This window comes from Choloepus didactylus (genome assembly GCF_015220235.1).
Source record: "Choloepus didactylus isolate mChoDid1 chromosome 25 unlocalized genomic scaffold, mChoDid1.pri SUPER_25_unloc2, whole genome shotgun sequence".
NCBI classification, from domain to species: domain Eukaryota; kingdom Metazoa; phylum Chordata; class Mammalia; order Pilosa; family Megalonychidae; genus Choloepus; species Choloepus didactylus.
The window spans coordinates 4238251-4262634 of NW_023637607.1; the positions used below are offsets into that span (position 1 = coordinate 4238251).

Consider the following 24384-nt stretch of genomic DNA (forward strand, 5'->3'; position numbering starts at 1 on the left):
CTGGCAGCCAGCCCCCAAATGCCAGTCTTTGGGAAGAAAACATTGCCTTGATGATGTCTTGATTTGGACTTTTTCCTAGCCTCAAAACCATGAGCTAATCAGTTTCCATTGTTTAAGCCAACACATTGCATGGTATTTGCTTGAGCAGCCAAGGAAATGAAAACAAAACAGTCACCTCAATTGTAATTAAATTGCAATTCATAGTGCCTTTAGCTCTTCACTGTCTGTCTTCCCACTAGGACTTAAGCTCCATGAGGATAGAGACTGTTTGTCTTTGTCCAGGCTTTATCCCCAGCTCCTAACACGTACATGCTCTATTAACATGTGCTAAATTAAAACCTGTGTTTTCATAAGTCACTCCACACCTTGACAGGTATGCTCATGTCTAGGATACATAATTTGATAGAGAAGTTGAGAAATAAGGAGGGGAGTGGGGGGACATAAAACCACCAGGAGAGTAGGGAAACAGATTCCATCAACATGAATTAAGCGCCTACTATATGCATGACTGTGCTAAAGGAAGGACTTTGTGAACACCAGAGGTGGGAGGGCACTTCTCCTCTCAATAGTGAGCCCCCCACTCATAGAGAGAATCAAGGCTGGATGACAGGAGGCAGAGATGCTGTGGAGGGGGGTGGTTTGAGCTCTAAGTGAAGGGTTGAGCTAGCTGATGTTTAAAGTTCCTTTTCTCTCTAAAATTCTACAATTCTGCAGCAGGGATTGAGTTTGGAATGATAATGGGAGGTGGAAAAGGAACCAAAAAAGGGCCCCAGGATGTGGAAAGAGGAGATTGGAGGAGAGGACAGCTTCCAAGAGAAGTAGAGGAAAGCAGTGGAGGTGGCTGAAGGCACAGAGAGGTTTCACAGATTTTAGGTGAAATTTCCACTCCCTCCCATCTAGCTCCTTCGTGTCATCCGACACATATTCCACTGAAACTGCTTCCCCCAAGGTTACTTCTAAACTCTGTTTCCCTGTATCTAACGTGACAGCTAACTCCTTATCTTATGGACCCTCCAGCCCAGCCCTGAGCACTGGTGACCACTCCAGCCTTCTCGAAACCCTTGCTCCTCTGGTTTTACCTCCTCCCTCCTTGTAAGTCCAGATTCTCCCCTTTTACCTTGGTTCCTCTTTCAGGTCCTTAATGGCTTTGTCCTCACCTGTGTCTCACTGTTCATGGGACTTAAATTTCTTAGTCTCTCCCACATGAATCCTCAGCCCTGACCATGACTCTCAGCTCCAGTCCAGGGGCTTCCAAGCCATGGCTTCCTGACAGACTGGGGCATCGTGAGGCATTTTTTATATCTAGAAAACCCCCAAAGTTTGCATGTGATTCATTCTTTCCTGTGTGTCCTCCAACTGTGTCCACGGGGTTGGCAAGGGTCAATGGGTACAACAATAACCCCAGCAGGAATCAGTGATGAACAGAGAATGGTGCAAAACATACATTTGTGTCCCTCTTGGTTTTCACAGGGTTTACCAATGTCTAATGAGCTGACAGAGCCTTTTACTCTCTGCACTGCAGACTTCTCTTCTCTCAATCATCTTAGTCTTCAGTTTTGTCCCTCTACCAAGTCACTGCCTTGCTTCTGTCTGCCCAAAGACCTCCTCCCACTAGATAGAGGGAAGGGAAGAAAGGGATGAAGTAGAAACTCCCTTCCCAGCTGGGACATGTAAGTGACAGAGAGTAAATCGGAGATAAACTCTCTCCGTCAATATGGAAACGTGTGAGAACGCATTTGTGAATGTGTGTGTGTGTGTGCATGTGTGGATATTTGTTGTCATAGTATGATTGTGTGAATATTATGGGGTATATTGGTAAATAACCAAGCACTTATTTGTGGATATTAATTTAGCATTTGTTTGTGTGTCCATGTGTGTTCCTTAAAATTTTTTAAACTTTTTATTTTGAAATAATTTCCAACTTTCAGGTCAATTACGAAAATAATACAAATCCCATACAGAGAACTCCAGCATCCTCCCCAGCCCCCCAGATTCCCAGATCCACCAATTTTAACAGTTTGTCACCCATTCTGTTTTTTGTGTGAGAGAGGGAAAGGGGCCAAGATGTCCCTTTGGGAATTTTGTACATTGGTGAGGGAACATGGTGTCACTCTTTGTGACACATAAAAGATCATGAACTTTGGCCTCCTTGATGTTCTGCAAGAACCTGAAACTCAGCCAGTCCAAAATGAAACTCATCAGTCTTCCCTCCCTCACCCAGCCCAGCCCCTCGTCTTGTGTTCCCATTTCTGGTAATATCACCAGCATCTACCCGATTGTGAAAGGCAGCATCTTCCAATGCTCCTCCCTCCCTCTCTTTGCCTCCTCTCCCCAATCATTTGGCAGGACCTATCAATTCTAGCTCCTAAACATATTCTGAATCCCTGCAATTCTCTCTAGCTCCAAAACCAGTGTTCTAGGAAATAATTCCTCATTGGGGCCCCCACAGTCCACCTGGCACCTGTCAAATTGTCTTGGAGAGACCAGGTTCCCCAAGGCAGGGTCTTTCTGGACCAGGTTTTCAGGCCTGACTTTGTGCCCTGTAGAAGGGCAGTGGTCCTCAACCAAAGGGTGATTTCTTTCACCCCCACCACTGCCAGGGGGACATCTGCAGATGGCCAGAAATGTTTTTGGTTGTCACAACTGATCTGGAGGGGTGCGACTGGAATCTAGTGGGTAGAGGTCAAGGATGCTGTTAAAAATCCTACAAAGCACAGAACAGCCTCCTACAACCAAGAATGATCCAATCCCAATGTCAATAGTCCCAAGTGTGGGAAACTCTGCACTAATACTACTCAAAGTGTGATCCACAGAATTGGTGCTGATTGCAAGCTACTGATTATCCAACCAGATGAGAGAGTCCAGGTAATAATAAGCACTTAGAAACTTTACAGTAATTTGACAGAGTAATTATATGACAATTGGCTTGCATTTTGCTTGTCTTTTTCATCAATTTTTTGTTATAGGCCATTTTACAGAACAGTTTTAAATTTACAGAAACATTGAACAGATAATAGAGTTTTCATATCCACCCCCCCCCAAAGCACACACACACAATTTACCCTATTACTTTTTAAACTTTTTATTGTAGTAACATATACAACTGGAAATTTTCCATTTGAACCACTTTCGAGTGTACAATTCAGTGATATTAATTACATTCATATTATTGTGCTACCATTGCCAGCAGCCATTACCCCAACTTCTTCTTCATCTCAAACAGAAACTCTGTACCCATTATGCAATGTTTCCCCTATTATTAACATCTTACATTATATGATACGTTGGTTATAAACAAGGAATCAATATTGATACATTATTATCAACTAAAGTTCATAGTTGATTCAGAGTTCTTCGGTTTTTCCCTGAGATCCTTTTCCGTCTCGGGACTCTGTCCAGGATTCCACATGACATTTAGTCATCATTCTTCCTTAGGCTTCTCTCAACTGTGATGATTTCTAAGACTTTCTTTGTTTTTGATGCCCTTGACCATCTGGAGGAGAAAGGCCAGGTATGTTGTAGGATGCCCCCATATTGGAATTTGATGTTTTTCTCATAATTAGACTGGAATTAGGGATTCTTGGGAGGAAGACCAGAGATCAGGTGCCCTTCTCATCACCTCATATCCAGGGTCTCTGCTGTCAACATGACTTACGACCACTGATGTTGACCTTGACCTCCTGGCTGAGGTTGTGCTTGTCAGATTTCTCCACTGTAAATTTACCGTCTTCCCCTCCCCATTCCACTCTGCCCGCTGGAAGAAAGTCGCTTAAGGGGTGGGGATCTCTTCTCCCCATCTTTGAGGGTGGAGTATCTACATAAATTTGGAATTCTTCAGCACAGGAAGTTTGTCTGTTCTCCCCTATTTGTTAATTGATTCAATCATTGATGCCAGTATGGTCTCTAGGATATTTATTTCATACCTTGGGTTATATCCCAATCCTACTTTTTGTTTTGTTTCTCATATTCAGCTTTGACCATGGGAGCTCTTTCACTTGGCTCCTGTGCCCCTTTCAGACACCCCTATCAATATGGTAGTTTGTTTTTAGCACTTCCTTACTCTCTCTCACTAGGCACGTCTGTTTACATTTCCTTTTTCTAGACATTCATTTTTATTTAAATTTCATTTTTCACCTGAGAGGGTTTGAGAGGCACTGTTCCAAGGCCCTCCACCATCTTCCACCTTTGCCCTTGCTGATCCCTCTGCCTAGAATGCCCTTCCCCCAATTGCTCCTTACCCTTATTCCAGTCTCAGCCCACCTCTCCCTTCTAGAGAAGCTTCCCCTGACGGCTACGGCTGAAGCAGCCCCCATCCTGGCCATTTTATTATCACCCCGGCATCTTATCGCTAGCTGAAATGATCTCAACGACATATTTGTTCATTCATTCATTGCCTCAAAATGCCAACTGTCGCTTGAACAGGGACAGCACTTGGCATGCCCAATATTATTCTTAAAAATTATTTTGATGTTCTAAAATTGATCATGGTGATTGATGAAGGCACAACCATGTGATGATAGTGTGAGCCATTGAATGTACATTTGGAATGGACTGTGTGCTGTGTGAATACATCTCAATAAAATTACATTAAAAATTACTTTGAAACTCTTCAGAGGTCCCTGGGTGGGGCTGATAAACTCCCTCCCATAAGGCCAAATTTCGGAGGGGCCACTGTGGGACAATGGGTAGGTTAGGAGGGCAAGGCAGTGGCCCTGTCCGAATCCCACCACTAGGTCTTGTTTGTTCTGGAGGAATGGAGACATCACCCCCAACTACAGTCCTCATCCAACCCCATTTGAGGGTCATGGATGTTTAGAGAAGTTAAAACCAGCCTCAAAATGGCACAGCAGCCTTGTGGTTAAGAAGGCAGATCCTGGATCCAGGCAGCTTAGGCTCAAAGTCCTCTTCTGCTCTCCTTGCTGTGTGACTTTGGGGCTCTCAGCCTCGATTTTTCCATCTGTAAAATGGGGATATTACCTCTTATTCTAGGATTCTTGTGAGGATTGAATGAGATTGTGCTGGCACACAGTACAGTAAAAATAATAATAATAACCTCTTAATATGATTCCAGAAGTGCACACACAGAGAAATTCTGCAGATGATTTCTGGAGGTTCATTAACTCCCCCAAACCCAGCCCTGAACCCCTGACCTACAAACCCTCTAAGTCATCTCCACCCCCAGTCTAATAAGTAGGGCCTGTCCAATGAGTTAGGAGGCGTGAGAGCCGCTGAGGGCGCCAGGTGAGGGAGGCGGTAGGAGCCAGGGATTTGGGGAGGGCTGGAGGGGGTTGGTGGGGAGGGGGCCACCTGGTGCGCACAGGGGAGCCAGTGTGTCTGGAGCTGCCTGGGCCCCGGAACAGGCCCCGGGGTGCAGGTGGGACCTCGATTCCAGGGGCCTGTGGGTGGGTGGGGCGGGCCAGCCCAGCCAGGCATTCCAGTCGGCCCGGTGTGGGGGCTGGGCCCGAGGAGGCCCCGGCGCCCCGAGCAGAGGCACCGTGCCCAACTCTGGTTCCAACACCTCCGGGCGCCCCCCAGCTCCTCCTGGGGCCGGAAGCGTGAGCATGGGTGCCCACCACGCATCCCCCAAAGCATTGGTGAGCGGCAGGCGCTGCCTTCACTTGTGCTTGTCCTTGGGGTTCAAAAAGGTCACGGGAACCTTCCCAGGAAGAGCAAAAAGCATGAGAGATGCAAGACATGCCACGCTCACAGGAGGGGCGGAGCACGGCAGGCGCGCCCTTTGCTGCCAGGGATTCCTCCCGGTGCAGGGATCCCACATCCCCCAACCACACCGCAGATGGGGAAACCGAGGCCGAGTGGGAGTTTGAGAAGGAGCTGGGTCCCTCGAGGACTCTGAGAAAGGAGCTGGGGCTCACGCGGCATGTACATCCACACGTGCGCGCAAACACACGCACACTGGCCCCTTTGTGCGCCCACACCTATTCCTGCACGGACACATCCAGACACGAGGGCCCACGCCCCAGCTCCCCTCCCTCGGGCTCTCCCACTGCCTGCCCGGTGACACGCTCTGGACCATGAGACCGACGCCCCAAACACACGTGTGCAATTAATGCTTGAGGGTCCCCCCCCCCCGGGGGGGTTTCGACCAAGGGTGGGCTCAGGGAGTACCTTGCTGCGGCCCCCCTTCTGTCTTATAGTGCTTTACACACATCTCAGGGAAACACTGGTCGTTGGCTGCGTGTGTGTGTGTGTGTGTGTGTGTGTGTGTGTGTGTGTGTGTGTGTAGAGAGAGAGACTGGAACCCACCCCCCCTTGTGGTTGTAAATATACAAATCACACATATATTCCCTTGGACAGACATTCACTCACCCAGTCTCACTCATATATGACAAATGCACCTAGATGCACCCAAGTACTCACTCTTACACCCTCACAAAGTCATTCAAAGCATAAATACTCACACATGACCTACACATTCAGCCACACCCATATGCTTTCACCCATACCCCCACAAAGGCCCTCATACAAAAAGAGAAATACTTACACTCAATTTACATTCAGAGAAGTGATACATACATGCCCCTGCACCTTGTCACACTCACACTCACATACAGATTCATGCAAATATCCACAAATACAAATAAATATGCCACCTTCACACACAATTCACTCAGAAACAGATACATGTCAACACTCATAGAAGCAGGTAACACACAAACCCACACTCATACAGACACTTATACACACACAAATACAACCAGATATACACACCCAGACATACAGGCCCACAAAAACCTAACACTCACATAAACACTGACAAACCCTGTTGGTTCACAATAACATGCGGCTAAGAGGTACATAGCCAATATCTTGATACAAAAATACAATGAGGCACATAAATACTAAACAAACATCTACAAATAGGTACTCTGATATTTACAAATAAACCCAGTAACACCCACACAATTGCACTCATGTTACACAAACACCTGCACTCAAACATGCACAAATGCATTCATACACACACACCCATGGTGACACACACACTCAGAGTCATGTGCTACACAAAGATACAGTTACAGAAATACGTACCCACACTCTCACAAGTGCATCAGACATGTTTAGACCCACTTTCATGGTTTACACACCCTGTCATACTCAGGCTCATAATATAAATTTGCACACAGACTCCCACAAATACACCCATATATAAACTCACATTTATGCACAAAAATAAATTTTAAAAATTCTTACCTACATACACACATCCATGTATGCACAATCATGCTCATATACTCACAAATGCACTTAGACACAAATACACCCACACCCACACAAAATCAGGACCTCCCAAATACTGCAGATACCAAAATTAAACACAAGGAGATTGTAAATGTACCCAGGAACACACAGCCACACTCCTCTACACATGTAGCCACAGTCTTGTGTAAATACACTCACACCCTTTCTCTCAAATACTCCATCATTGACATATACATCAATCACATTCTTATACAATACACAAGTACTTTCAGATGTACACAAATATGCACACTCACACATCCACTGACAAAACTCAGACCCTTGTGCACACACATTACTTACATACACTCTTTCTCTTTCTCACCACTCCTACCCTCAGGATGCAGACACTTACATAATACAGTCCCTGTACTCTCAACACACATTTAAAACACAGACACACACACTTATACATACAAGCCTTGTCACACTCACATCCGAAACGCACACGCATTCTCACACTCATTCACCACCCAAAAATACATTCAGAGACACACAGATGCGACTAGAGACACACATACTGGATTGTCCCCAACGCAATCAGAAACAGGTGCACCCATCCACATTCTCCTACTAGTCAGAAATCCCAATCCCGCAGTACAATGTTAATCCCGAATTACAGTCCCACACTTAAGGACACACAGTTGGGCCCGTAGCCACATCCAGAAACACGGCTCACTCCTCTCCAGGGCCCCAGACAGACAGACAGAACGCGCGCGCGCGCCGCCCCCTCCCTCATCATCACTGCATCACCGCGGGGACCCCCGGCCAGGGGCGCGGCACGGGGGCTGGAGGGAGGCGGGAGCGGCGGCGGGAGGCGGGGCCGGGGCCGGGGGCGGGGCGCACCTGGGCTCCACCCCGGGGCGGGGCGACGCAGCGTCCCTAGCGCGCGGCGGCCGCACCTGGCTCAGCGGCGGCGGCGGCCCGGCCAGGGGTACGAGCGCGGCGCCGCGCAGCCCAGCCCAGCGCAGCCCAGCCCAGCGCAGCCCAGCCCAGCGCAGCCCCGCCGCGCGCCGGCCCCGAGCGCCGCAGCCCCGGCGCCGCCATGGTGGAGGCGGCGCCCCCCGGGCCCGGGCCGTTGCGGAGGACCTTCCTGGTGCCCGAGATCAAGTCGCTGGACCAGTACGACTTCTCGAGGGCCAAGGCGGCGGCGAGCCTGGCGTGGGTGCTGCGGGCCGCATTCGGCGGCGCAGGTACCGGGGCCGGACGGGGGGGACCGGGCGCGGCAGGTGCGGGAGGCGGGGCGCGGGCCGGGGCCGTGGGAACAATAGCGCAGGCGGCCGGGGGACCCGGGCCCGTCCTCGGCGCGCCGGGCCTTGGGCTTCCTGCTTGCCCTGGCTGTGGACTTTGCTCGCCCCGCAGCAAGGAGCGCGGTGGGGGTGGGGCGGGCGGCCCAGGTCGGTGCCGGGACCCCGGCGTCCGGGGCCCCAGGTGAGCGGGGCGGGGTCTGCGGGCCGGGTGCTATTTCCCCGGCCGCCCCGCGGGCCTCCGGCTCCCGCCATCCTACACCCCCAGGGCCTTCTCTTGCACGCCACCCCCCCCACACACACACACCTCCGCTTTACACACACATCACGCGCCTACAAGGATCCCCCTCCCCCGTCCTTGCCGCGGGACCCCGAAGCGCTCTGGTCCATGGCACCTCTCTCCCCACCACCACCCCCAGCCCGGACGCACACCTCGCCGCGGGCGGCGGCTGGAGCTCTCGCGGAACCCCCTTTTCCTTTCCATGTCCCCGGCCGGCCGCTGGCAGGTGTGACTGACTGCCCCATTTTACCGAGCAGGCGAGAGAGCCAGGTAGAAGGGAAATGGCTCGTCCAGGATCGTCTGGGAATGGGGGCTCTCAGCTCAGGGCCTTCTCCCCGTTTGGGTAGGTCTGGAGAGGATGCGGGCGGTTCCACCAGATTACAGGCCTTGGGCTGGCTCAGTCTGGACCTAGGGGAGGGCCCCAGGCCAGAGCTGGGAGCCAGGGCCTGGCTGCTGGAGGGAGGGCTTAATTAATTGAGGTCTGGACCCTCTGGAGTGTGTGTGTTGGGGGACGCCCTGCCCTCCTACTCGCCCTGCCCGCTGGTCCTGGCACCAGCTGGGCACAGCCCATCCCCCCCATCAGTGGCCTTCCCAGATCAACCTGTTCTGGGTGTGGGTCTTGGTGATAGCTGTCCGGCGCCCAGTTCCACCCGAGCCTGTTTCTTCATCTTTTTTCCCAGTCTTTCTCCCTACACCCTTCCGCACTGGACCCACTCTGGGGTCTACCCTCCCCCCCCTCCAGGGATTGGCTTGAGGAAGAAAAGAGGTTCTGGTGGTCCCCAGGATTGCCCAGCCCCCCACATCCCCGGTTATGAGGGCTTGACTTTGGGAAGCAGAGTTGGGTTGAGTCTGGTGGACGAATGACCCGGATTCGCAGAGCTTCTGATTCCCCACCTGTAAAAGAGGGCACGTGTTCACTTATTTATCCCCTCTGCAAATGTCTGTGGGGCTCCTGCTATGTGCTAGGGTGTGCTCAGGAGATCCTAATACTTCTTTGCAAGGTTGCTGGAAGGAGTAAAACAAAAACTGATTAGAGAATTCTGAGCACGGCACCTGGCACAGGGTGCACCCTAACAACCGCTGCAATTGTGGGTAAATTTTTATTAATAATATTAATATTAGTCATCAGACCCTAGCCAGGGAACAGAGCAGAAATTACTATCCCATTTTGCAGGAAGGAAAATGAAGTCCCCTGAGGGGGGTATTGATAAGATCGCAGGTGCCCTGACTGCCCCAATTCTGTTCTTACTGACTTGCCTGTGTGACACCTCCAGTGGCTGCCCCTATCCCAAGGTCAAGTTCAAACTGTCCCCTACCACCTTCCCTAAACAGAGGGCTGAGGGTGTGAGACATCAGGCCCTGGGAGGAAAGTGGGGACTGGCACTGTTCAGGACTCACGAACTCTGGGATCCTTTGACGATGGCCGGGCACTCAGGACATTGAGAAGAGGATGGGGAGCAGGGACCCAGAACCACATCACCTGCTTAGAGTGATAAGGTCCCTGGCATGGAGACATGCAGCAGGGCCCAGGAGAGGAAATTTTCCTGGGGGAGAGGGAGAAGGGAAGGTCCCGAGGAGGAATGGTTTGAGCCTTGAAGGTTGCGTAGGAGTTTGCCAGGGGGAGAAAAAGCACGTGCAGAGACATAGGGTGCGGACCAACAAAGAGTTCTCAGAGAACATGCAGGTCCTACGTGGTGGCGGGGAGGAGAGGGACAGGAGTTGAGGAAAGCCGGTAAGCCTCGCAGGCCCTGGTGCGTGCGTGGGAATCTGAGAGCATGGGAGCCACCGAAGGTGTTTCGGGACTGATGGGATCAGATAGGCAGTTACCCTGTGGGAGTGACGGCTCCGGGGCAGGGATGGTTCTGGATGGTTTTGGTGGCCCCCAGGCACAAGTGGGAGGAGGTGGTGCAGGAATGAGGGCTGGTGGGCTCAGCAGAACCCTTGCTCAGATAAGATAAGCGAGGGTTCCAAAGGTTCTTCATTAAATAAGTGTGGGAAACGCTGCATGCAGTTTCTGAACAGGGTTCACATCAGCTCTGCTCTTTGCCAGCAACGCGATCTCGGGCAGGTTAGCTCTCTGGAGCTTGGTTTTCTCATCTATAGAAGGATCAAATGAGCAAGTGCATGCCAGGTCCTGGTCTAAGTAAATGCTAGTTATGCTGGGGAGCAGTGCTGTCCGATAGGGCCTAGAGCCACTTGTGGCCAGTGAACACTTGAAACGTGACTGCTCCAAATTGAGATATGCCGTGAACGTAAAACACACAACGGATTCAGAAGACTTTGTGCCAAAAACAAAAAAAACCAAAAAACAACGTAAAATATCTCAAGTATGTTTTTATATTGACTACAAGTTGAAATGATATTTTGGAGCTATTGGGTCAAATAAAATATATTACTAGATTAATTTGACTTGTTTCTTTTTCTGGTTTTAATATGACTATTAGAAAATTATATTTATTGGACAGCACTGCTCTATAGTAAGTGCTTGATAAACCTTCTATAATATAGAGCACTGGTTTTAAACCAGGGACAGTTTTACCCCTTAGGGGACAACTGGGGGTGGGGGTGGGGGGCTGTGCTACTGGCATCTAGAGAGAGGCCAGGGATGCTGCTCAACATCCTGCAATCCACAAGACCCTATGTTCCCTGCAAAGAATTAGCTTAAATGTCAATAGTGCTGACATGGAGAAACTCCTGTGTAGAGTTGAGTGCTTGATAAACATTTGTTCTCTAGTGAAGGTTTGCATCTTGGAAGCCCTGAGAAGTTCCGCAGCAAAGAAACTTGTTTGATTGTGCCGGTGGGAGCAGGAAATGACCAGGGCCTGTTCTCAGCAGGGGCTGGTGAGGACAGGGAGGGGGAGGCTTTGCATTTGGAAGATAACACTGGGAGCGTGAAGCCAGAGGACTGATTGAAGAGGCAGTGGGAAGGAGTGAAGGGAGGGTGGGGGGACGGTGATTTCCCACTGGGAGGGGGCTGGGAGGAGGGTTAGGGTTGGAGCGAGATGCAGAGGGGCGTGGGAGAGGCCCTAGGGCCATGAGGCACAGAGACTGGGTGGCAGCAGGTGGCAGCCCTTGGATGGTCATTGAAGCCTCCATGCAGCAGTGGGGGGTGGGACATGTCCAGTTACAAGGCCACTGGGACGGAGCTGTCAGGAGCCCCACATTGAAAGGGCAAGTGGAAACCTCCGTGAGGGAGGCTTGGCCAGGAGACGCCAGGCGAGGAAGGTTTCTGGAAGGAGGTGCCCGGCAGAGAGCCCAAGCAAGATACGGGCTCACAAATGTGTTGGATCTGGACAGCCACTGTTGACCTTGGGAAAGCTGGCAGTAATTCGGGCAGGAGTCAGTTCCAGAAGGTTGGGGTAGTTGGGGCGGAAGGAAACGAAGCCTGGAGAACCCTTCTCTTTCAAGGAGCTGAGCTGGGAAGGGGCAGGGAGAGGGCATGAATCTATGCACGCGTCTTGGGTGTTAGGTGGAGTGGTTGTCAAGTATGACTCTGGGGGTGGGAAGGAGCTGGGGCAGGGGTAGGGGGAAGGCAGCGTCTCTAGGAATGACAGCCGAGCTGTAAAAAGGATCATCTGGGGAAGGTCTGGGGAGTCAAGTTCAAATAATTTTTAAGCAGTAGAGCCCCCCCCCCCACCTTCTTTCAAACATATCCAGAACCCCAATATACCAAACCACTGCTCTGACTGAAACAAGAATAGGGGCCCTGGTGAGGGCAGCTGTTGGCTTCAGTCACCACTTCCCAGCAGCTCCTTCTGCCCTTTCTTCTCTCCATCTTTGGGTCCTACTTGGGCCATTGCCCACCTGCCTCTCCCTCCACGTGGAGCTTCCTCAAGCCTCTTTCCACCCTGCCTGTGTCATCCAGGCTTTCCGGCTGCCTCTGCCATGACCTCAGCTCTCCTAAGCCTTGTGTCCTTGGCCTCAGGGGTGTCCCAAGTCCCCGCATACTCAGCTTCTCCCCCCTCACCTGCTGTCCCCCTGTCCCCCTCTCATCCCAGCCACCAACCCTCAGATCCAATGGGGCCTCCCTCCCCTTCTCCCGCCTTGGCGGTCATCAAGTTCAGACCCCTTCCCCCCTTAGCATGTCTGCCATCTGTCCACTTCCCCCATTCCCAGCCTCCCACTCCTCACCGGTCATCCCACCTGCAGCCTCCAACCTCAGACAGTGCAGAGTCAGCTTAAGGCCTCATCTGAATCCCAGACCTGGCCTTGACTAGCTGTGTGCCCTTGGGCAAGTTACTTTCCTTCTCTGTGCCTGGAGCTCCCCCTCTGTAAAGTGGAGTTAACAATTGTGTCCTGGCTACTTCCCTGGAACCCCGAAAGCCTTAACTGAATCTACACTCTGAGTGCACAAGGACAAGCATGTTGTCACTGTCCTCCCCTGACCCTGACCAGGCATCTGGGGAGGCCTGTCTAGGGGACCAATCTGATCAGGTCCCCTCCACCCTTGGAAACCCGCCCAGCGCCGCCCACACCACCGGGCAGGATCCAGCATCCGTCCCAGCTCCGGCTGGCTGAGCTCTTTCTGCGTCCTGAGGTGCTGGGCTCTCCCCGCTCCCGGGGCGCCATCACCGCTTCCTCTGGGGAACTCCTCCTCGACCCCTACGGGACTCAGCCCGCAGGCCCCCACTCTCCCACCCCCAGGCCAGACACCCTGGTTCAGGGCTTCCCTTAATTGGAGCCGCGTGTGATCGCGCGCGCCTGCGGGGGTCTTCGGCGTGGGGTTGGCCCTGACCCACCGCGCATCCCGACAGAGCACGTGCCCCCGGAGCTGTGGGAGCCCTTCTACACCGACCAGTACGCGCAGGAGCACGTGAAGCCCCCCGTGACGCGGCTGCTGCTCTCGGCCGAGCTCTACTGCCGGGCCTGGCGCCAGATTCTGCCGCAGCTCGAGGCGCCCCCCAGCCCTTCGGCGCTGCTGGCCCTGCTGGCGCGGAAGGGGACGGTGCCCTCGCTGCCCGAGCGTCCGGTGCGCGAGGTGGACCTGAGGCACCAGCCCATCCTCATGGTAGGCCCCGCCCCTGCCCCTGGGAAGCCCCGCCCCCACCAGGCCTGGCTCCTCCCCAAAAGAGACCCTTGAGGAATCTTTCACAAGGCCCACCTGACCTTCAGACCTAGGATCCGACCTCAGTGCCCCACCAGCCAGGCTTGGCTATTCCAGGATCCCTTCTCTGACTCGGGGTCCCTCCCCGCTATCTACCTCAAGCCCCTCCCACTTCTAGGTCCACCTTCTTCCTTCTCCCTTGGGGGCCTCCAGGAGCCTCCAGCCTGGACTCCAGTCTCACCCTCAGGCCCTTGCCCTACAGGGAGCCCACCTAGCTGTCATTGATGCCCTCATGGTTGCCTTTGCCTTTGAGTGGACAAAGATACCGCCTGGTCCTTTGGCTCTGGCCAGCTTGGAGCACAAGCTCCTCTTCTGGGTGGACACGGTAGGTGGGGTTGGGCTGGAATGGGCTGGGGGCCAGGAACTCCAGCGGCCGAGCACTCACCTCTCCCTGACCCCTAGACTGTCCGGCGGCTGCAGGAAAAGACGGAGCAGGACGCGGCCCAGCGAGCAGCTCCCCCAGCGCCCCCTGACGGGGCAGCCCCAGCGCAGCCCTCGGTGAGGCTAGATGGATGGATGGATGGACAGATGGATGATTGGAGGGCTGGGTGGGCAGGGCGGGGCCCCGCCTCACGGCCATTCCTGAGGTGGGTGGGCTGGAGGTGACTCCCCCTCTCTTTCCCTCTGTCTTTCTGCCCTCTCCCTGCGCCCACCTCCGCTGCTCTCCTCTCTGCCCCTCCGGCGTCAGTGCCCCACACGCTGGTACTGGAAGCTGGTTCCTGTAAGTGGGGCCATCTCTCTGCCCCGTCTGCCTGCCCTGCTTGTTCTGTCTGTCTGTCTGTTGCTGCCTGCCTGTCTGCACTCTCTCCTGCCTCCTTCCAGCTGTGAGCACAGGAGGCAGGACCCCAGCCCTGGGGCGGGGTGGAAGAACTCCCTGTTAATGAAGAAATGGTGGAATCACCCCCACCTCATCGTGAGTCAGGACGGGGGCCCCTCCCTCCACAGTTAACTGGATGGGAAGGGGGGTAAACCTCCCTCCCATTAGCCAAGAGGACAAACTCCTCTTTAACTTGGAGAGCAGAACCCCCATAGTTTGTACCCCCCTGAGCCAAGATGGGGAGACCTCCAGACTTTCCCTCATGGATATTGACTCCACGTGGGGAGGAACCCCTCTGGCCAAGAGGGAGACCCTCAAACCTGAGTCTGGAAGAATCTTCCTAAGCGAGGCCCTCCCTAGCTTCCCTGAGGGAAAATCTCCAGCTTTGGGGGCCGCAGTCCAGGGAGGATCACCCTCCAGCTCGGAGGGGCTCAGCCTTGGGCTGGGCGGGGTCTCTGCCTTTGCTCACGCCTGGGCCTCCTTTCCCCCTTCCTGGGCCTGGGTCGGGGGGGTTCCTTATCTGCCTCCCTGCTTCCTCTGCATCCTTTCCCTGTGCTGCGGGCCTGGGCATTTGTTGGGGGTAGGGGGTGTTCCCTGCATGGGGGGCTGCTCTGAGGGGTCCCGCGGAGCTGGGCGGAGCTGGGGTCCCCAAAGCTGGCCAAAGCACAGTTAGGGAGCTGGACAGCCAGGGCTCAGCATGGAGGTCAGGACTAGTGCCCCCCTCTCCAGAGGTGGGCTTGGGGGCCCAGTAAGTCAGCATCCCCTCCCGCCCCGCTGACGGCTGCTCCTCTCCCCCCCCAGCACGCAATTGCCTTCTGTTTGAAGGAGTCGGGGAGCAAACCCCCCATGGTAATGTATCCCCCGCCCCGGGGTCCCAGGAGTCCCCGCCCCCAGCCCCCACAGCTGGCCTGGCTGCGCTCAGACACTTCCTCAGCCTCTCGCTGCTGCCCCTCCCCAGCTCCAGGCTGCCCCCTCCCCACAGTCTGGCTCTGGGACCCACAGCTTCACGCCCCATCATGGCGAGAACCCCAGGCCTCCCCACCCAGGCTGCATGACCTCCAACCTAGGGTCTAGCCTGACCTCTGACTTCACCTGGCTCCCATCCACAGATCCGGTACCGCAAGGACCGTGCTGTGGCTCGACGTGCCCCCTGCTTTCCCACTGTGACTGGCCTCCAGGACCTGGCAAGTGGGGCTGCACTGGCCGCCACCATCCACTGCTTTTGTCCCCAGCTGCTGCGGCTCGAGGGTGAGTGGTGGGGTCTGGGTCAGACTCTGTCTCAGGAAGCCCCCAGGCCCCTGTCCCCAGGTCCACACAGCTGCACATTGGAGGCGATATGGCGGAGTGGTTACAAGTGCAGCTTCCGGGATCCACAAACCTGGGTTTGAATCTCTCTTCCCCTAATTAGCTGTGTGACCTTGCACAAGTGTCTCAACTTCTCTGAGCTTCATGTAATTCATTGAGTGTGTACTATGTGCCATACCCTGTTTGGGGCACTGGGGGGTCTGGTGAGAACAGGAAAAACTCCTTACGTCAGGTAGCTCATGTCCTGTTTAGGGGAGAAAGATGATAAGCTCACAGATAAGTACATTTAAATGTTCCAAACAGCTGGGGGTGGTCAGGAAACGCTTTCCAGAGGAGGCCACTCGAATTGAAACCTAGAAAAGCTGGCTCTGGGTGGCTCCTGGGGGACTTGCATTCCAGGCAGTGGGAATGGCCGGAGGCAGAGTCTCTGAGGACTAGTCCCCACCACCTTGCAACGGGCGTCATAGGAGGCCTTCCATGTGGATTTTGCTGCCAGGCCCTTGCTTCCCTGGGGCCCCATCCTGCTCTTTGTGGAGTTGGGGACCCAGATGTGCTGTCCCCACAGAGGTGTGTCTCAAGGACCCCATGTCCGTGGCGGACAGCTTATACAACCTCCAGCTGGTGCAGGATTTCTGCGCCTCCCACCTTCCCCGTGGCTGCCCGCTGTCCCTGGAGGACTTGCTTTATGTCCCGCCACCACTCAAGGTAAGGCCACCTCGGGGCTGAGGCAGGCCCAGGTGGGTGACCTGGGTTGGGGGCCCAGTTGCTGACCTGCCCTTCCCCCATCCCCATCTCCAGATGAACCTGCTGGTGCTGCTGGCCGAGATGTTCGTGTGCTTTGAGGTGCTGAAACCTGACTTCGTGCAGCCCAAGGACCTGCCCGATGGTCACGGTGAGGCCCAGCCCCAGGGGCCAGGTGGGGGCAGGGAGGCCAAGCCACACCTGACCCCTCTTTCCCTGTTCTGCAGCTGCCTCCCCCCGGGGCACCGAGGAGTCCCCGCCTCAGAACAGGAGTGGTAGCAGGTACAGTTCCCCCGTTGAGTGCTTAGCACCGGGCCGGGGCTGAGGGAGGCTGGGGTCTCCGCCCCAGGGAGAGGCGGAGGGTGGATGAGGGATCCGGGGGCTGACGTCTGTCTTTCGGCAGTTCTCCCGTCTTCAATTTCCGCCACCCACTTCTGTCACCTGGAGGCCCCCAATCCCCACTCCGTGGCTCCACAGGTGAGGAATTAGGGGGCAGGGAGGGGGGAGGCTGCTCTCACTGAAGTCCCCACCCCATCAGACTACCCCAGCTGACCTCATGTTGTCATGACCCCATGGTGACACTCGGTGACCCCCACAATGGGCTTCAGAGTGACCCCCGCCCGCATGGCCCCCAGTTGCCCATTTCTGGGAACCTCTGGTCAGCCTAGAGCAAATAATGACTCATCAGTGACACCCCGTGATGCTCCTCTCTCCCCAGGCTCCCTGAAGTCCTCACCATCAGTGTCCCACCTGGAGGCTCTCAGCAAGGCCTGGAACCGTCAGCTCAGGTGAGCGCCTCCCAAGGGCCCCAAGTGGTGGAGCCGGTGGGGTGGGGCCCAGCTGAGGCTTGTCCCAGGGGCTGACCCCTACCTCCGGCCGCCCAGCCGTCCCCTCTCCCAGGCTGTGTCGTTCAGCACCCCCTTTGGCCTGGACAGCGACGTGGATGTCGTCATGGGAGACCCTGTCCTGCTCCGCTCTGTCAGCTCGGACAGCCTGGGCCCCCCACGCCCTGTGCCAGCCAGGCCGTCTGCCCCGCCACCCCCGGAGCCTGGTGACCTGCCCACCATCGAAGAGGCCCTGCAGATCATCCACAGTGCCGAGCCCCGGCTGCTCCCTGACGGGGCCGCCGACGGCAGCTTCTACCTCCACTCCCCCGAGGGGCCCTTGAAACCCCCGCTGGCCTCCCCCTACCTGCCCGAGGGGGCCTCGAAGCCACTGCCCGATGGGCCCACCAAAGCGCCTGCCTCCTCTGCCCCCCCAGAGGGCCCCTCGAAACCATCTCCCCACCTGGCTGGGGAGGTAGCGAAACCCCTGGCCCCATCTGAGGGGTCCCCAAAGGCAGCAGCTTCGTCCCCAGTGGCCACCAACTCAGAAGTGAGGATGACCAGCTTTGCTGAGCGCAAGAAGCAGCTGGTGAAGGCTGAGGCGGAGGCTGGAGGGGTGTCTCCCGTGGCTACCCCAGCAGCCCCTGAGGCCCTAAGCTCAGAGATGAGTGAGCTGAGCGCCCGGCTGGAGGAGAAGCGCCGGGCCATAGAAGCTCAGAAGCGCCGGATTGAGGCCATCTTTGCCAAGCACCGCCAGCGGCTGGGCAAGAGTGCGTTCCTACAGGTGCAGCCACGGGAGGCCGGAGGGGAGACTGAGGCAGAGACTGAGCCGAGCCCGGTCCCTAGTGGGGAGCGGCCGGCAGGTGAGGGCCAGGGCGAGCCGTCTCCCCGGCCCAAGGCAGTGACCTTCTCACCGGAGCTAGGGCCTGTGCCCCCTGAGGGCCTGGGGGACTACAACCGGGCGGTCAGCAAGCTGAGCGCTGCCCTGAGCTCGCTGCAGCGGGACATGCAGAGGCTCACGGACCAGCAGCAGCGGCTCCTGGCCCCACCTGAGGCCCCCGGGTCTGCCCCACCCCCTGCTGCATGGGTCATCCCTGGCCCAACTGCGGGCCCCAAAGCCTCCTCGCCCAGCCCTGCCCGTCGTGCCCCGGCTGCCCGACGCAGCCCCGGGCCCGGCCCCAGCCCCACACCCCGCAGCCCAAAGCACGCCCGGCCAGCAGAGCTGCGGCTGGCTCCCCTGACCAGGGTGCTCACGCCACCCCACGATGTGGACAGCCTCCCCCACCTGCGCAAGTTCTCACCGAGCCAGGTGCCCGTGCAGACACGCTCCTCTCTCCTCCTGGCCGGGAGGCCATCACCCGAGGAGCCCGCAGCCCGGCCTGGCCTCGTGGAGATCCCACTGGGCAGCCTGGAAGAACCTGCGGCTGAGGATGAGGGAGATGGGAGCCCCCCTGGGGCTGAGGATTCCCTGGAGGAAGAGGCATCTTCGGAGGGAGAGCATCGGGCTGGGCTCGGGTTCTTCTATAAGGTGAGAGAGTGCCTGAGCAAGGGTCAGGGAGGGCCAGGATAATGGATGGAAGATCAGGAAGTGGGGGTGTTGATGGGCAGGTGGGTGAACAGTTGTGTGGATGGACAGATGGTTGCATGCCCAGGGCTCTACTAGTGGGCAGGATGGATGGACAAATAGCTAGGTGAGTGCATGGTCAGAGGTAGGTGAATGGATGGGCAGAGGGCACACAGATGGGGTGGGTCAGAAAGCGCATGGATGGATGAGCTGTTGGATAGGTGGATGAGAATGGACAGATTGTCATGTAGATGGAGTAGGTAGATGAATAGAAGGTGGCTGGGTGGATGGGTGGATAGACATATGGACAGACAGATTGAGTGGGTCAGAAGGATGAATGGGTGGATTGTCACATAGATGGAGTAGGTAGACAGACAGATGGTGGGTGGTGGGTGGAGATGGACAGATGGACAGACAGTGGGCAGATGGATTGACATGGATAGACAGATGCTGTAGGTCAGACGGTACATAGATGGGTGGATGGTAGGTTGGGTGGATTATCGGATATATGGACAGACAGACTGAGTGGGTCAGAAAGTGGATGGATGTATGGGTAGGTAGATGGGTGGATGGATAGGTGGATGGGCAGATGGATAGGTAGATGAGAATGGACAGATTATCACATAGATGGGGTAGCTAGATGGACAGAGAACATGGGTAGATGGATGGTTGGATGGCATATGGATGGGTGGATGGAAACAGATCAACAAAATGTAGGTGGCCAGATGGACAAATAGATAAGGGTGGGTTGATGCAGAAGGAGAATAGATGGATAGGCAGATGAATGGGCATGGGGACTTGGATAGATGGGTATGGGTGACGGACAAATGGACACACAGGGGTAGGGTCTTCCCTGGCATCTCCTCCTTCATCCCCCTGCCCCACCCCCATCTTGGTCCTACCAGTTCCCCTTCCTGAGCCTCTCATGTCATCACCCCCTTCATCCTCATGGCATCCCCAGCCTGGGCCCCCATCCTCTTTTCTGGACATGTGTCCTCACCTCCTGGCTGATCTCCGCCTCTGTGCCTCATTTCCCCACCCCCAGTCCCTGGCCATTTTCCACTGAGCAGCCAGAGGGATTTATTTTTTTAATGAACATTGGACCGTGTCACTCTGCTCTTGAAAATCCTTTTATAGCTCTGCCTTGCTCTTCAAATGGAAGTGAAAGTCTTCCCCACAGCCTGGGGTTCTGCCTGGATGGACCTTGTCCTGTGCCACTGGCCTCCAGTTCTGCATCCCAGCCCCGATGGCCTCCTTGCCCCTCCTGAGCTTGTTCTGACCCCAGGGCCTTTGCACGGGCTTCTCCCTCTCCTTGGGATGTTTTCTCCTCCTCCAGCCTCCTCCAGTTCAGTCCCACTCATCATCTTCCAGGGTGGCTTCCTCCAGGAAGTCTCACTGGGTGTCTCCAGATGAGAATAGTTCCTCCCCCAGTGGAGTAGGGCTGTGCCATGTGCCTCTCCCAGGATTCCCTGCCATCTGTGTGCTAGTCGATTGTCATCCGCAGTGGGTTAAGTGCTTCGTGTGAGCAGCAGCATGTGGGTCTGCCCCGGTCCCGGTTGTGTTCCAGTACCCAGCATGGGGCTGTACCTGAAGTAGGCACCGACTGAATGCCTTTGGAACAATTACAAATGTGCAGGGCAGATGGGTGACTGGTGGGCTGGATGGCAGATCGGATTCCAGCCGTGCACAGGGAGGGACAGCTAGCTGGACTCAGTGTCTCTCCCCAGGACGAAGACAAACCCGAGGATGAGATGGCCCAAAAGCGGGCCAGCCTGCTGGAGCGGCAGCAGCGGCGGGCGGAGGAGGCGCGGCGGCGGAAACAGTGGCAGGAGGCAGAAAAGGAGCAGCGGAGGGAGGAGGCTGCACGGTGAGGCCCAGGGACCCCCTCTTCCTGGGCCTTCTGGCTGCCATGAGCCCCCCGACCTGTTCTGACCGCTCGATTCCCCTTGACCTACTTGCAGGCTGGCCCAGGAGGAGGCGGCCCCCGTGGCCCCTACAGCTCCTGCAACCCCTTCCCGGGCTCCAGCTGAGGAGGAGGTGGGTCCCCGGCGGGGGGACTTCACACGACTCGAATATGAACGCCGGGCCCAGCTGAAGCTGATGGATGACCTCGATAAGGTGCTGCGGCCCCGGGCAGCAGGGGCCGGGGGGCCGGGTCGGGGCGGGCGGAGGGCCCCCCGGCCACGCTCTGGCTGCTGTGATGACTCGGCCCTGGCTCGGAGCCCAGCCCGCGGCCTGCTGGGTGAGGAGCCAATGGGGGGGGGTGGGGGGAGTGCTTCTCATGGGGGGGGGTGGGGAACTCCTCAATGCCACCTTCTGGGGCTTGCTGGGGGAGGCCCCCGTGGGTACGTAACGGGTGGGGAGGTAAAGCAGGGTTGCAGGGTGGGGGCAGGTATTTGTGGGTGATGGGGTCTCAGGCTTGTTGGGGGAAAGCTTCCACCAGGATATGGGGACAGGGCTGCAGTGGGGTGAAGGACCTGGGGCCAGGCTGGCCCAGCATTCCCTCCACAGCCTGCTGGGCAAAGCCCACTCGGGTGTCTGTGGAGGTCAGAGGGTCTCGGGTGGGGGCTGACCCAGTGTCCTGTGCCTCAGGCTCCCGGCTCAGCAAGGTCTACTCCCAATCCACTCTGTCACTGTCCACCGTGGCCAACGAGGCCCCCAATAACCTTGGGGTAAAGAGGCCTACGTCTCGGTGAGTTTGCCTGGGCAGGCAGGGGTCACATGGCTGGGCAGCTTTCCAGTCCGGGTATGTGCATGGGTGCTTGTGCGTGAGTCTGTGCCACTGAAGGGGTGAAGGGATGCTTACTGAAAGCGTGCAAGGGGGGTGTGCGTGGCTGACAGCATGTCTCGATGCACCTGAGTGAATGTGAAGTATACCCAGGGCAGGGAGCGTCTAAAAGGAACACCTGCATGGATTTGGGAGTTTATACAATATACGTCTGTGTACGTCTGTGCACGGCTTGCCCCTCTGCAGAATGTTCAGGGCTGGCCCCTTCCCTGGTCCCTCTGCATATCTGGAGGTTCCCCACCCACCCCTTCCCCCCACAGGGCTCCCTCCCCGTCTGGCCTCATGTCCCCCAGCCGTCTGCCTGGCAGCCGTGAGCGCGACTGGGAGAACGGCAGCAACGCCTCATCTCCAGCATCTGTGCCTGAGTACACAGGTGAGTGGGGCACCCGGGGGTGCCCCACGGGCCCTCCCCACCCCCGGCCGTCCTCGCTGACTGCCTGCCCCCTAGGTCCGCGTCTGTATAAGGAACCCAGCGCCAAGTCCAACAAGTTCATCATCCACAATGCCTTGTCACACTGCTGCCTGGCGGGCAAGGTGAACGAGCCACAAAAGAACCGCATCCTGGAGGTGAGCTGGGGCTGGAGCAGGGATCAGGGGGTGTCGGCCCAGCTGGCCGGCTGACACCCTCTGATCCACCAGGAGATCGAGAAGAGCAAGGCCAACCACTTCCTCATCCTCTTCCGCGATTCGAGCTGCCAGTTCCGGGCTCTGTACACGCTGTCGGGGGAGACGGAGGAGCTGTCACGGCTGGCGGGCTACGGCCCCCGCACTGTCACGCCTGCCATGGTTGAGGGCATCTACAAGTACAACTCGGACCGCAAGCGCTTCACCCAGATCCCCGCCAAGACCATGTCCATGAGCGTGGACGCCTTCACCATCCAGGGACACCTCTGGCAGAGCAAGAAACCTACCACCCCCAAGAAGGGTGGCAGCACCCCCAAATAGCCCCGCCCCAGGCGGTCCGCAGGCTGGCCCCCGCACGCCCCAGCCGCTGCTCTCGCGGGAGACCATCGGAACCCCTGGGTCCTGTCTGCATTTCCAGCCTTGTCTGGGTGGGGCTGGGGTCGCCATCCCCGGAAGTCATGTCCTGTCCTGCTGTGGGGGGTGCTGAGCTGGGAGGTTCAGGGACTCAGTGCTCAGTTCAGTTCCCTCCGCTGTCTGTCTCCCCACCTCCTTGAATAAAATAATTTAAAGAGAGGTGGAGCCTCGTAGTCTCCCTGAGGCTGGCTGGGGACTTCCCATTGCCTCCTCTTGGCCTCTGGAAGGGTGTTGTTTTTTTCCTACGCTCATCTGCTGTTTCCCATCTCCTGTTCTCTTGTGAACCTGCTTGAGTTTCTTCTGCCTCCCCACCCTTGATAGCCCTGACGCAGCTTGTGCCCACATCCATCCATCAAGATCTCCCTTCAGGGTGTCCCAGCTGCCTCTTAGCTGACCGTTCTGACCACTCGAGCCCTCCTCTCACACTTGCTGGATCTCCTCTGCTGTGTGGCTGTCACAGGAGCTTCGTGTTTGGTGTAGGGCCAATGTCAAACTCAAACTTCTCTCCCCTCCCCTGGCCGACCTGCCTGCACTTCTGGGCTGAGTTCCCTCTGCTGGGCCAGGGATTCCTGTGTGGCTCTCTCCTCTGAGCCCCAAGTCTGGGGATCCGGTTGCTTCCTTGGCACTGCTACCCGGACATTGCAGACCAGGTGCCTACTCCACAGGTTCAAGCAGGGCTGAGCTCTGGCTGCCCTGTTACCACCTGATGCTAAATGTTTTACCTTCTAAGCCCCTCTTAGTCTCGCCCACCTGTCTCCATCCTCACAGCTAGCTCCAGCTCCCTGTGCCAGCCTGGGCCTCCCCACATCCCCAGCCTCCTGCCCAAAGCCAGTCTCCACAGGGCAGCCCATGTGACCTTTTCAACACGTAAATCTGATTATATCCCTTGATGCTTAAAATGCTTTAATAGCTTAGAGTCCTCTAATGGCTTCCCAGAGCTTAGATAAAGACCACACCCTGGCCTGGTGGATGCAGGAGCTCTGGGGGCTCCTTGCCCTTCTCCTGCCTTGACCCCACCCCCCTTCAGGGAAGAGAAGCCCCTGGCTGAGTTCACAGAGCAGGACCTGGGCCTGCCTGATGCCAGTGCTCTCCCTACCTGCCTTTTCCAGAGGGGACTTGGTGCCCCTCACCTAGGGAGACATGGGATATTGCTGCCTGGGAGTCAGGTAGGATGGGCCACGGGAGAGCACGAGCTGCTGAGACCCAGGCAGTGGGGGTGGCGAGGCCCCAGGCCTAGGGTTCAAGGAAGCTTGCGGGAAGGACTGACTGGGGCCTCAGGCGACAGAGGGACTGGCCGCTGTCAGAACTGGCTCTGCAGGGTGAAGGGGGGGGGATGTCCTGGACTGGGGCCCAGCTGCCCCACCCCCTGGCACCAGCCAATCCTGGGGGTGGGGGGAGAGCTGGGCCCAGTGCCAG

The 24384-nt window shown here is 56.4% G+C and overlaps 1 protein-coding gene across 7 annotated transcripts; it reads left to right on the plus strand.

The window, feature by feature from the left end:
* Positions 1 to 8235: 8235 nt before the first annotated feature.
* Positions 8236 to 23127, plus strand: CAMSAP3 (calmodulin regulated spectrin associated protein family member 3). Of its 7 annotated transcripts, XM_037824455.1 has the most exons (20): positions 8239 to 8453; positions 13542 to 13795; positions 14094 to 14216; positions 14294 to 14389; positions 14580 to 14612; positions 15510 to 15557; positions 15818 to 15956; positions 16579 to 16718; positions 16812 to 16905; positions 16982 to 17036; positions 17158 to 17231; positions 17473 to 17542; positions 17639 to 19106; positions 20870 to 21009; positions 21104 to 21269; positions 21318 to 21384; positions 21735 to 21834; positions 22191 to 22303; positions 22379 to 22497; positions 22570 to 23127. In XM_037824455.1, the coding sequence occupies exons 1-20, from the start codon at positions 8306 to 8308 to the stop codon at positions 22873 to 22875; spliced, it is 3753 nt and encodes a 1250-aa protein (XP_037680383.1). In that variant the 5' UTR covers positions 8239 to 8305; the 3' UTR covers positions 22876 to 23127. The 7 variants fall into 7 exon arrangements, 6 of the variants coding, with proteins under 6 accessions (XP_037680383.1, XP_037680380.1, XP_037680384.1 ...); XM_037824452.1 differs by having other exon boundaries at positions 21104 to 21384; XM_037824456.1 differs by having other exon boundaries at positions 17690 to 19106; positions 21104 to 21384.
* The last annotated feature ends 1257 nt before the right edge of the window (positions 23128 to 24384 follow it).